General features: G+C 41.4%; 1 protein-coding gene across 10 annotated transcripts in view; it reads right to left on the bottom strand.

Moving 5' to 3' along the window:
- Positions 1 to 13,640, bottom strand: part of TNRC6B (trinucleotide repeat containing adaptor 6B) — a 260,344-nt gene that overhangs the window by 68,658 nt on the left and 178,046 nt on the right. For all 10 annotated transcript variants that reach the window (XM_045465916.1, XM_045465910.1, XM_045465911.1 and 7 more), the window contains 2 exons: positions 6,826 to 6,913; positions 1,647 to 1,668 (listed from right to left, as the gene is read on the bottom strand). In XM_045465916.1, coding sequence (XP_045321872.1) covers positions 1,647 to 1,668; positions 6,826 to 6,913 — 110 coding nt within the window. The remainder of the gene's footprint in view (positions 1 to 1,646; positions 1,669 to 6,825; positions 6,914 to 13,640) is intronic.

Below are 13,640 nucleotides of genomic sequence, written 5' to 3'. Positions count from 1 at the left end.
GCGTTTCTGAGAATAGACCTAGAGAAACAAAAATCTGAGAAAGAATGCCTTAATGGGTTTTCGATTTTCCAAAAGAAACACCACGTACCATACAGGGCAACTTGCTTCCACAGCTTAGCTGGGACATGGCTTCATGAACATTAAGAGCTGTGGCCAGGCCCAGGAACCAAACCACCACGTTCCAACAACCACAGAGCCTGGAATTTCCAGGAAAATGCTAATTTTCTCATCTGTTGTCCCCATAAATCACCAAAAAGGCCTATTAATATAAACACTGTGTGTCCAAATCCTTTCCTAGACAGTATGTTGGTTTAGAAAATATGGACACTATACCACTATCAAGAACTCTATTTTTATGGTAAAGTGTAACTTGGATTTCAAACAAGTAATTTATAAACACACTTCCAAATAAAGCCCACTTCTGGGTTGGTACTGCCTGAAAATACAAGGGAAGAACACTGTTCTAAGTAATTAAGATAATCGTAACTAATAATGTTTATCGGTTTATTTTCTAAATCACTACAAGGTCCTAGACTACATTCTCCCTGAAAGTGCCTTTTGGTTAGAAATACATTACAGTAATGTCTAGACATCTGAGAATTTGTTTCCCAGAACTAAGTTTCCTTACAAACTAGCACGGTCTTTATTAGTTCTCCATCACTGTGTGACAGGCTTTGGCCTGGTAGTCCAATAATAGAAAGTAAAACAATGAAGACACCAATCATTAGAAGGCCTCCCGTCACATCTTGGCTGATCCATCATTCTGAGCTTCCTCTGAGTTATCACAGTCCTATGTGATTCCCTTCATCTGGGGGAGTGGTTTTTAACCTGGGACATGTCCTGGGGGCACCTGTAGAGCTTCTCAAAATACATCTGCCAGGGCTGTGGCCTGAGACCATGAAGATCTGGGAGGAGGTCCATGCTTGTGTACTTTGACGAGTCTATGCAAAAGATTTTAATAAGTACCCTAGTTGAGAACCACACATTTAAGTGGGCAAGGATAGGAGCTAGAACATTGGTCTCAATTCTACCATCCTGAAAGGGAACCGACCAAAAGCGTGGCCAGCACCAGACAAGACTGCATAATCAAAATTAACATTAGAGAGATCTGAAAACACAGAGACCATTAGGTTGAGGATGATGTGAGGAACATCTATCTGCTTCTGTTTATAATACATCAATCACTATTTTGCAACAGAGTTAAAATGCATTATTTAAAAAAAAAGCATATTCCAGGCTCTAGCTCAGAAGACCATGTGACTATCCTAGACATAACACTCCCTTTTAGGCTCAATGCATGTCATGGATCAAGATGATTAAAAATCCTCTGCAATGTGCATCTGTAAATTAGGGGCTAGTGGCTTGCTTGAAAAGGTTCAGTTCAAAATCATGACCCATATACTTTCCAAACAAGGTATTAATCTTTTTTGCCTCCTAAAAAAATTAAGGCCAACCAGAAACACTACTACAAGTACTTTTAATTTATCATTACTGCTCTTCAGTGGCCGCAAACAACCAATTTAATTACTCTGCACCCACTCTCACTAATTGAGTGGATTGGAGGCTGAGTTGGCAAGAATGTAAAATCTAAACACAGAAGGCTCCAACAACTTCAAAAGGAAAAAAACAAAACAAAACAATCTTACCTTTGGTTTTTTGTTCCGTGACCTGAAAAATAAATGAACAGACATAAGTGAATGAGATTTATTTTCTAGTTTGATATTATAAGACTACTTTAATTCTGATAACTCAAATAATTCAAGCTGTCAGACACACAGGCATAGTTCAAATCCAGAAAAAAAAAGACAAACAAAAAAACACACTAAGAGTCAGTTCGGGCATCCTTTTATAAAGACAACAGCCATATGTCCAGTTATAACTTACATGACCATAATTATGAAGGACACTAAAAATTAAAACCAGAAGCATTCCACTCTCATTAAATGATGAAGTATCTGTACCAGGAATGCTGTTTGTCATTTTGATGATCTGACTAGAAAGCAAATGGATGTAGCCTAGAAACGAAATTAGCCACAGAGACAAAAAGGTTACCCTAGGAGTATGGACTCAAACACTTGATCTCAAATCTAGAAAGCAAAAGTTCAAGGGCCCATCATCAGACGTACCAGAGGCCATGGCAGGAAGGCAGGATTTAAAACCAAGCCATGCCACTTCCTGGCTGTGTGATCTGTTTTCTATTTATCTGTTGAATGGAGATAATAATAGTATCTCCATACAAAGGGTTATTATAAGGATTAAACTGGATATCCTATGCCAATGCTCATCAATGTTTGTTATTTTTAATCAAAGTTCATGGAAAAAGTATGATATACAGCAATGGATGAAATATGTAAATTTTGGACAAATAAAGATTGCTTTGTTGAAAGTATTTCTTTACATAGTAACTAACACGTCTATGGAAGTGATTGACCTAAAAGATTGGATAGGCTGAATAGAAAAATGGGTTTTTAGAGAGTTTGGAAATGATGATTAGGAGCCACACGGAAAACTGCTTCTGCTAGTAAGAGAGGAAAATAAAGGAGGGCACCTAATTATACATGCCCTATAATATTAAAACAAAACCACAAAAGGTCATGCGTAAGAAAAACATCCAAAAGGAAATGCACCAGAATTCTAATAGGGCTTATAATTACCACCACCACTGTCACCATCATCGTGATTGAGATCATGCATGATTTTGACTCCCTTTTCCCAAATGTTAATCTTTTAATGGTTCTCTGACTTTGTAATAGAAAAGAAGATGTTTGATTATTTGTGGTTGGTAGGCATGCCAAGTTACTCCTCTGGGCGCTCATGAAAACTTGTCCATCTTTGGAGGGTACGTCCTGTAGCTAACCAGCCCACTTCATAGTGGATTGCATCACACCATTGCCAGACTGAGTTAAATGATCTGGTTGTATGACCTCCTGGAGCATTCCTTACATTCTTGCACTAAAAGCCAAGCTAATTCTACTGTAGTGAATTTGTAGTAGACAGCACCTTAAAATGTGTTTCCTTATACTAATTATTACAGAGCTCAAGTCTACTGTGCAATTCTTCTAAAACTCCATTTAACCAAGAATGAACTGATTTGTCTCCACATACTAATTCCTTAATGCAGTTTAAATTTTATAACATTATAAATATTTCTTAGAATGCCATTTTGAAGATCAAGTTATACAGGAAGTCAATGCTTTCCCCAGCTGTAAGTGACAAACCCAAATAATGTCAAATGTGTCTTACAATGTGGTTTCTGTTAAAAGAGCTGTCCTCCAGACGGTGAAAGGCTGGATGATCAAAGCATGTGTTCTGCCAACACTAAACAATGATTCTTTTGCAGCGTCAGCTTAATGAATGTGAATGGAATCCTTCCTTGACACCTTTCTCATGAATGAAAATCGAACACAGTTTACTCAGTGATGGCTCTAGAAAGAGCAAACTGCTCATGAGAAAAGCTCAAGTTTAATGTCTGTGTGGAAATAATTTAACTTAAAATAAAAGTCAATTCTTCAAGACAATTACATTGCCAGCACTCATTCTTGGCCATTGATTTATTAAACAAATATTTTTTTGAGTCACTCTCATGTACCAGGCACTGACTGCCCTACTTCCTGGAAATACAAATAGGGAATAAAACCTTGCGACACTTAGAGTCAGTCAAACAGGGAAGCAGACAGGAAGAGATTATAAAGCACGAGGGTAAGCAGCGAGAAGGATGTGGAAGCACCACAAATGGTGCTGATTGAATAAATGAATGACCGTGTAATAGAACCTCTGGCACATTCTCTACAATTCTTTGCATCATAGCACATTTTATGCCTCCTAGTTGAGGCGCTGTTTCTACAATAAGGTTGGAAACCACGAAGACAATCACATGGTAAGCTTTGTACTCTTCCTTAAAACTGCTAAATCAGAACTTAACTCTGAAATTACACGATGGTTCAGTCTGATAAAACAATATCCAAGGCCACATGTTGGCCTGGATCTTGTGACAGCCAATCTAGAACATTTCTGAACAAAAATGATTGGGTTTTCATTGTTCACAACTAACCAATTGAAATTTTAGTTATGGTGATTTTCCTCTTTGCCACAACTTCTGAACCAGTTCTTAATGCAGATGTAAGTACAGAGTGAGATTGTCCAGCTGTATATTTTTAGGGGCACTTGGGTGGTTCAGTTGGTTAAACATCTGACTTCAGCTCAGGTCACGATCTAGCGGTCTGTGAGTTAGAGCCCTGCGTCGGGCTCTGTGTTGTGAGTGCAGAGACCACTACAGATCCTGTTACCCTCTCCCTCTGCCCCTCCCCTACTCTCTCCCTCTCCTAAAAATAAATAAACATTACATTTTTATTTTTTACTTTTCAATGTTTATTTATTTTTGAGAGACAGAAAGAAACAGAGACAGAGTGGAGAGGGGCAGAGGGAGAGAGAATCCCAAGCAGACTCTGTGCTGATCAGGACTTGAACTCACAAACCGTGAGATCATGACCTGAGCTGAAACCAATAGTCAGACGCTTAACCGACTGAGCCACCCAGGTGCCCCCAATCCCAATTTGCTCTTGAGTAAACCCACACCATCTTGTATTTCAAATCATTTTTCTACTAGTGGGACCCACAGCAAAAGTTTACAGATGCATATATTATAAATCACTCCCAGATACTGATATTTTCCAGTTGAGAAACACTGTTACCTAAGTGAAGAATGTAGACTGTCTAGTGCCTGAAATAATCCCTCAATTTGGTATCTTCTTGTTACCAGCCTTTGCTCAAGTTTACCAAGGTCCAGCCTATGAATCATACATCCATACAGACTGTAAAACCCAATTCTTATACTAACTTAGTTGACGAAATGTAAATGCCCTAGAGGAAAGGAAGCCTTTGCTGAGGTTCACTCTCTACCATTCTGGTAACACCCTATATAGCTGGTGGACCTGCTTATCGCAACCTCAAAATGTGAAATGGGGCTGTGTCCTTAAAGGGAAGTACGTTTGAAAAAGGCCTCTGGGTTGTCCTCTGGCGTCTTTATTCAGACTCTTTACTGACATTGTAGACAATTCTAACAAGCTCAGATTAGAAGCAACACATTAGAAGTAGGTACCCTGAGAGCATGAGGGTGAGATGGTGAGCACACCACTATGAATAGAAACAGAAGCACAATTAAAGACAAGACTTTAAAGAGTGCACACAGCAGTCTATTATAACACCAAACAATAACGAGTATTACTTATAATTAAGTCATGAAGAAAAGATAAAATTACACTCTGTATGTTTAATGTAGCAGGGTCACATGCAATTCAATTCAGAAAATATTTCCAGTATGATTTCTTTAGGCTGGGACTTATAAATGATCTAGTTCAAAAGTTCAGAAAAGTGAATTATGGGAATATACGCTATAGCCCAGAATGCTGGGAAAACTTCTGGTGTCCCTTAAAGCCTACATCGGTTTGTGTCCAACTGTCTGCCTTGAGTCTGTTCTAAATCTAGAGTTCCCGGGGCGCCTGGGTGGCGCAGTCGGTTAAGCGTCCAACTTCAGCCAGGTCACGATCTCGCGGTCCGTGAGTTCGAGCCCCGCGTCAGGCTCTGGGCTGATGGCTCAGAGCCTGGAGCCTGTTTCCGATTCTGTGTCTCCCTCTCTCTCTGCCCCTCCCCCGTTCATGCTCTGTCTCTCTCTGTCCCAAAAATAAAAAAATAAACGTTGAAAAAAAAAAAAAATTAAAAAAAAAAAAAAATCTAGAGTTCCCTCTGAAACCTGTAACAGTTTCTACCTCCCTAAACTGAGCTTCAATAACCTGCCACTGTAGCAGGGACCCTCGAACCTGCCCCACAGCAATGTCCTGCTTCCCAAGTCCTCTGTGTAGTGGTAACAAGAACTGGAGGTAAATCACTTTACCTCCAAAAATGGCACAAAAGTCGCCTGGGTGGCTCAGTCGGTTGAGTGTCCGACTTCAACACAGGTCATGATCTTGTGGTCTGTGAGTTCGAGCCCCACATCAGGCTCTGTGCTGACAGCTCAGAGCCTGGAGCCTGCTTCGGATTCTGTGTCTCCTCCTCTCTCTGCCCCTGCCCTGCTCACGCCTCTGTCTCTGTCTCTCTCTTTCAATAATAAATAAACGTTAAAAAAAATAAAATGGCACAAAAGCAGGCCTGCGGAGCCAGAGCCCAAGTCAGGCAATGCTAAAGAATGGGGAGGTGGGGGAAATAAGATTAGACAAGGGCGGGGCCTGCAGGACAGACACTGAAGCAGAGGACAGCACCCTGGGTCAAGCATGTCAACTAAGACCTGTCAGTTGGCAGCAGTGAGATGTAGGTCTTTTCCTTTTAGCCTCTCTCCTTCCCTAAGCAAGCTCCTCAAAGCCACACAATACCATCTCCCCCAAAGCTTGAAGCAGGCCCACTGGCCTGTGAGGGAGGTTTCTTTATGGAATTATCAGAAGGTGGTCTTGTACAGATGACCATGCTGGAGAGGAACCAAAAGGAGAACACTGGGGTGAACTACAGAGACACTTGAAAAGCTAGTTTATAAGCTGACCTAAGAAAATGGAGATTTACTGTGATATGAGTAAGGACATTCAACAAGAATTTAAGTGGCGGGGACTCACTTGCCTTTCTTCATACTGTATACTGGTGTTCTCATTAAATCAGCTGCAGCATTATTGAGTATTCTGTGGTGACAAATGTACGTCTTTAACTCCCACTTTCTAATCGTAAAACTTCCAAGTGAACAAAGTAAGCAGCATTATTAAGATGTCAGGTATCCCACCCAAGGCAGTTACTTATTCTAGATGCTTGGTGGATGTAAAGACAGACTTAAGTCATTAAACTCACCTTCTGAGTGGCTTCTTTTTTCTTTTTATCCTCTTTCTTCCTTTTCTTGTCTTCCATTAACTGTTCTTCCCTTTCTTGCTCCTTCTCTCTGTTAAAGTAATGTCACACCAGAAGGTTAACATTTATATTCACAGTCTATTTGTGTAGCAAATTCAATGCTTGTAGACGGTATGCAAAACATGCCATCTCTGTGACTGAGCAGAACACGGTATTTTACTTAAACTAAGAGGATGCATAAAACTCACCACATTCAGTTATCCCCATATTTTGGTTTGTTATCTTTTCTGCAAAGTAGGGCTTCAAGTTTGGTTTCAAAGAAGCCCATTAAAGCGAGCTTTACAATATCCTCCTAAAAGAACACACACACACACACACACACACACACACACACACACACACACACGTATTTCCACTCAGCAAAAACCCGGATTTGAATGTGGTAACATCCAGTTGGTTCTGGAGATATTCCTGGATTCCATAGATTTATAGAACTCTTAGTACTTGGTCTTAAAAGTACAAGTAGAAAACACATAAAATACAGCATTAATAATGTCAAAGAAAAAGGAATATATTTTATGAAAGGCAAAAATTCTTCACAAATAATACAGAATATATAAATTCACTTATGGCACACAAATATCTATCACAATTTAGGTATTCTCCCCTGACATCATCAGAACGGTGACTATAAAATTCTATGTTCTATGTTCTGTATTTTTCTTCTACATTATTAATATTGTATGTCTTACATGTTCTCTACTTGTGTTTTTAAGGCAGGTACCATGTGTCCTATAAATCCATGTATTCCTCACCAAGTGACTTCACAGTTGCATCTTGCTGAACACCTGAATTGAGACAACCAGGTTTTGCTGCCCTCAATTAGAACAAAAGTCATACGTAATACTAAAGATTCTAGTTAAAGAAATGTGCTGGAATGTTAAGAAATGAATATAATGTAATGCCTCACATCTGAAAAGTACGTTCAGAAAGTAATACTTATTCTCTTATGGAACATTCTAATATATATTTGAATATAATGCATATGGTAAGCTGCCAACTTTCACTCTCTATGTATCAAATAGGAAGAATGCATTGCAAAACTACTGCTGTTACTTCAGAGCTCAAGGCAGGAAATCCTGATGCCACACGTCCTGAGTTTCAGAGCTGGAAGGAGACTCAGAGCTCTAGTTCCCGGTGCCCCCAAATACTGAACAGATACTTGTGATTTTAGGTGACCCAACACATCAAACTCATGGTTTGCAGACGTGGCAAAAATCACAGGGACAGTTCTGGAAGGAATCACTTTTGGGGAATGTAACCACTCAGCCTGTACAAAGGAACTGAGGACCAACAATGAAGTTGGCTCTTGTCAACAGATAAGTAATGCTTTATTTATAGAAAACAAGAACTAAACAACAACGACAACAAAATAGGTGTTTTACCCATGTATCGAGCTTTCTGTCCCAAATTGACAAATATTGGCCTTTCTCCTTCTGTGCCTCTGGCATAAATATACAAAATCCTAATGTGCACAATTCACACTCCGAAGGTAACTTCAATGAAAACTTTAAAAATATAACCAAGGGGGCGCCTGGGTAGCTCCATCGGTTAAGCATCCGACTTCAGCTCAGGTCATGATCTCGTGGTTCGTGGGTTCGAGCCCTGCATGGGGCTTGCTGCTGCAGAGCCTGCTTCAGATCCTCTGTTTCCCTCTCTCTCTGCCCCTCCCCTGCTCACGCTCTCTCAAAAATAAATAAACATTAAAAAAAATAAAAACAAAAACACAAACAAGGAAGAGATTTTATTTTAATTCCCTTAGGTTGAATACTGGATTTCTTTGGAGTCAGAATGTGTGCACATCAGTCTCAGGGTGAAGCTCTTGGTGAAAATCCACTTACAGCACTGCACTACTTTAAGAACACGGTTTTATGAAAATTGGCAAGATGGATGTTGACCATCTAAGGTAGGCTGGCCACAGATCCTGTTGTATTTGGCTCCCGGAGCCTCTTGCTTCCTCTGGCTCCAAGTGGAAGAAGATGGCGTTCCTCATGACCCAGTTACTGTGACTTGGTGCCTATATTTTACAGTGCAACGGACTACAGAAAAAGAGCAACCAGAGTCTAAAAATCTGGTTAAATATTCGATGCTCTAAAAAGCAGTGAATTCAATTTCTAGGTCTATTCTACAAAGTTTATTTTAAAAATGCAATGTAAAAAAAAAAAAGCAAGTCTTTAATGAAACACATTCTTAAAAACAACTAACCTTTTCAAGTATTTTTTCCTATAAACAGGTAATTCAGAGAAAGGAACTGAAATTCACGTTCACTACAAGCAGATTTACTTCCAAAACAAATATTTTTCAAAGCTTTCCAGGAGACAGGCTGTGCTTTCACCCTGATCTTTTACTGCTTATATTGGTAGAATTGAGTTTTCTCTTTAGAGTTCACTTCCTTAGGAACAATTTATTTTCCCAAACCAAACCTGACTTACAAACCTGCCTTTCATTTAATAATGAATCAAAAAGCACAGAGTTCACCTTTCTTCTTCCTTTTAAATTTTTTTTTTTCAACGTTTATTTATTTTTGGGACAGAGAAAGACAGAGCATGAACGGGGGAGGGGCAGAGAGAGAGGGAGACACAGAATCGGAAACAGGCTCCAGGCTCTGAGCCATCAGCCCAGAGCCTGACGCGGGGCTCGAACTCACGGACCGCGAGATCGTGACCTGGCTGAAGTCGGACGCTTAACCGACTGCGCCACCCAGGCGCCCCTCTTCTTCCTTTTAAATGTTGGTTTATTTTTGAGAGAGAGAGAGAGAGAGAGACAGAGCATGGGAGGGGAGGGGCAGAGAGAGAAAGAGACACAGAATCTAAAGCAAGCTCCTGGCTCTGAGATGTCAGCACAGGGCTTGACGTGGGGCTTGAACTCACGAACCGCGAGGTCATGACCTGAGCCGAAGTGGGACACTCAACTGACTGAACCATCTAGACACCCCAAGTTCATCTTTCTTCTAAATCAGTTGTGCTCTATCTTGGCTGCACATTAGCATCTTTGGGGAGCTTTAAAATATCCCCATGCTGAACCAGAGCCCAAGAAAGCGAAGCAGGTACCCACGTGGGGAAGGTAATGGTTACATACAGAGGGACTGATCAATAAATAAATATATTAATGATGATGACAATCAGGTTTATCACTGTTGAAAAAGGTAGTTACCAAAATGGAAAGGGAAAAGTCTCAAAAGAGTCCTGTGGGCCTGGATCAGAATTAGCTATTGGCATCAACTCATGGTTTTTTTAAAAAAAAATTTTTTTTTTCAACGTTTATTTTTTATTTTTGGGACAGAGAGAGACAGAGTATGAACGGGGGAGGGGCAGAGAGAGAGGGAGACACAGAATCGGAAACAGGCTCCAGGCTCTGAGCCATCAGCCCAGAGCCCGACGCGGGGCTCGAACTCCCGGACCGTGAGATCGTGACCTGGCTGAAGTCGGACGCTTAACCGACTGCGCCACCCAGGCGCCCCCTCATGGTTTTTTTTTTTTTTTTTTAAATTTTTTTTTTTTCAACGTTTATTTATTTTTGGGACAGAGAGAGACAGAGCATGAACGGGGGAGGGGCAGAGAGAGAGGGAGACACAGAATCGGAAACAGGCTCCAGGCTCTGAGCCATCAGCCCAGAGCCTGACGCGGGGCTCGAACTCAGGGACCGCGAGATCGTGACCTGGCTGAAGTCGGACGCTTAACCGACTGCGCCACCCAGGCGCCCCTCATGGTTTTTAATATATAGAGACAGACATAACAATAAACGTGGATATAATTTTGTGAGCCCACATGTGTGTATATTCCTTCATGTATGCAAGCACACGTGCATGCGCACACACACACACACTCTCTCCCTCTCTCTCTCCTTAGCTCTATTACTGAGAGGGCTTGGGAACAAGCAACCCAAATAGCAATGAACACAACTAGTACCCAGACTCTGGCTTCTAAATACCATTCTTAACTAAAAGAACTAGAGTTCTTTTTTAAAAAAAGCTAATTTGGGGCTAGAAGAAAGAAAGTACAAAATGAAAGAGGAATGCTTGTTGCCCAGAAGCAAGGAAAAGTTCAACAAATGATGTGGCATGTCACATGCTTGCAGATATCAATGTGAAGGGGTTCCTACAAGCTAAACCTGGGGCAATATGAGCATAAAAATAATGATGGTAAGAAATCTTAAGTCATTGTATACAACAGGAAAACATGAGTTCATCCAGATAGAAATAAGTATGTAAGTTAAAGGTGAAAGGAATGGAATATTCACATAGTTTGAAAGTGTCTCCCCGTAAAAATACTTATTAATCAAAAAGGAGAAAAGAATAATTACACAGAGGAGAAGCCTGGCAGACATCACCTTAATCAAGTAAAATACGTGAACATCATCATAATGGAATAAATTGAAATCATGAGTTACGTGATTAGATACTCTGAGAACACAGAATTTCTTCTATGATATTCTTTTCAAATATGTACAATCTGAATATTGTCATGATGAAATGTCAGAGAACCTCAAGTTGAGAGGCATTTTGCCAAATGTTCTGCAATCTTCAAAAGTTTCAAGATCACTGAATCAAGGAAACGGAAGGAGACCAACAAGACATAATAACCAAATGCAAAGTGTGATCCTTTTGCTATAAAGGCCATTACTGGGGTATCAAATCCTGAGTAGGGGCTACAGATTAAATGGTAGTAATGTATCAGTGTTTTGTTTTGTTTTGTTTTGATGGTTGTTATTGTGGTTATATACAGGGGAATGTTCTTGGTTTTTTAAAAAAATACACTAAAGTATAGGGGAAAGGGATGCAGGTGGTGGGACAATGGGATAGTAATTTTTCCTAAATGATTCAGGAAAAGTGTTGTTGTTTTTAACATACTTGCAACTCTTCTCTAAGTTCAAGATTGTCCCCCCATCCCCCACCCAAATCAACAAAACCATTACCAGGGTAGCACCCCAGACCCACTACATTGAAATCTCTGGGGAAGGGGGTGCCTGGGTGGCTCAGCCAGTTAAGCATCTGACTTCAGCTCAGGTCACGATCTCATAGTTCGTGGGTTTGAGCCCTGTGTCAGGCCCTACGCTGACAGCTCAGAGCCTGGAGCCTGCTTCTGTGTCTCCCTCTCTCTCTGCCCCTCCCTCACTTGTGCTCTCGCTCTCTCTCTCTCTCAAAAATAAATAAACTTAAAAAAAAAATCTCTGGGGAGAGAACCGTTGCTCTAAATTCTCGTGTTTAAGCCTACACTGTAAAAGGTATTTACACCTCAAAAATCAAACCTCCCATCCAGCAATCAAATACAAGCGTCAGGTGACTAGCTTGTTCCCACTTAACTATCAACTACTTGCAAGTCTGAAAGGAGAAGAAATCATTCATATTCTCCCTCAGCCCTAAATACACAGCCAGATGCTAGTGCAAACACTGAAATCTAGAATAAATCAAGAATAGTAAAAAGCCAAAACTTCTTTTAAGAATGTCTAAGGTGAAGATAATACAACAGTTGCCTTCTTTCTTTCTTTTTCTACAATAACCATTAATTGAAAGAAGTAGAAATAACTTTTTTTTAGAAAGGCAATACTTGAATAAAGGGGAAAATACCCAATATTCACCTAAGCGAGGCACAAGAGGACTCCTGTCCTGCTCACAAGTTCAGAACACTGAAGAGCAGTGGTGCTGACATTACTAAAAACCTGTTGCATCACACATTCAAAAGCTCCGGAGTGTCTAGGACCACCACACAGGGCAAGTTAAGGACGGTGCCATCTGGGCAACTCCCCAGAGCTCACATTCAAGGCCATGCACACTGCAGTTCCAACTTCCAGATCTTTCCTCATCTATTCCGCGTATCTGACAGAAAAACTTTCCTCCTTTTTGTGGCCCAATCATACCTCTTATCCTGTTGTCAAGTCCTGGCGTAATATCCATCCATTGGAGTTCCCGGACAACTCCAATTCATAGGAAACGTGCCCTCCTCTGGACACCCCCGCAACCACTGCCCTGGCTTGTCGCCGGGCCCTTGAGGTGTTGGTTGCTGTCAGTCACCAGCAGCCTCAGACCACGTGAAAGGACTTCCCTGTAGCAGGGCGGCCTGGAACATGGCTCTGGGAAACAGAGATTGGCCTGGGGCTAGTCTGTGTCTCACCTCTCCTCTACCAGGATGCCCAGGGACCAATCTGTTCCTTAACAGACCGCTACTGGGTGCCTAACACGAGCGGACACTTTTCTCAGCACTGGGGATACAGCAGAAACAAAACCACACCCCAGCTCTCGGGGGGGCTCCCATTCCAGTGGGGGAGACAGGACACAAACAAAATATACAACAAAAATATACGTATAAAAGACACACTTCAGGTTGCACCACACGTCCTGGAGAGGACAGGGTGGGTGAAGCTGATGGAGACAGCTGACAGGGAAGAGAGTAGCATCTTACATAAAACGGGTAGGAAAGGCCTCTCTGATAAAGTGGCCTGAGTTCCACTGAAGTGAGGGCTTCTGTGGCTATCTGGGAGACAGCATTACGAGACGATGTGTGAAGAACAGCAAGGAGGCTGGAGCAGAGGGAGGAAGGGAGAAAGCGATGGGTGAGGTCGGAGGGGTAGCAGGGGCCCTCCTTGGAATGAACAGTTTTCAAATTAACTGGGACCTATCTTCTCATCACTGAATAAAGACCAACACTTGCAAAATCTCTTGTTTTCCCCATCAGTCAAAAAGCCTACCTCTCCTGGGGCGCCTGGGTGGCTCAGTCGGTTGGGTGGCCGACTACAGCTCAGGTCATGATCTCACGGTCTGT

Source organism: Leopardus geoffroyi, chromosome B4 (assembly GCF_018350155.1).
Source record: "Leopardus geoffroyi isolate Oge1 chromosome B4, O.geoffroyi_Oge1_pat1.0, whole genome shotgun sequence".
Classification (NCBI taxonomy): Eukaryota; Metazoa; Chordata; class Mammalia; order Carnivora; family Felidae; genus Leopardus; species Leopardus geoffroyi.
Note: the sequence above shows the minus strand (reverse complement) of the source record. Positions and strands in the feature narration are given on the sequence as shown.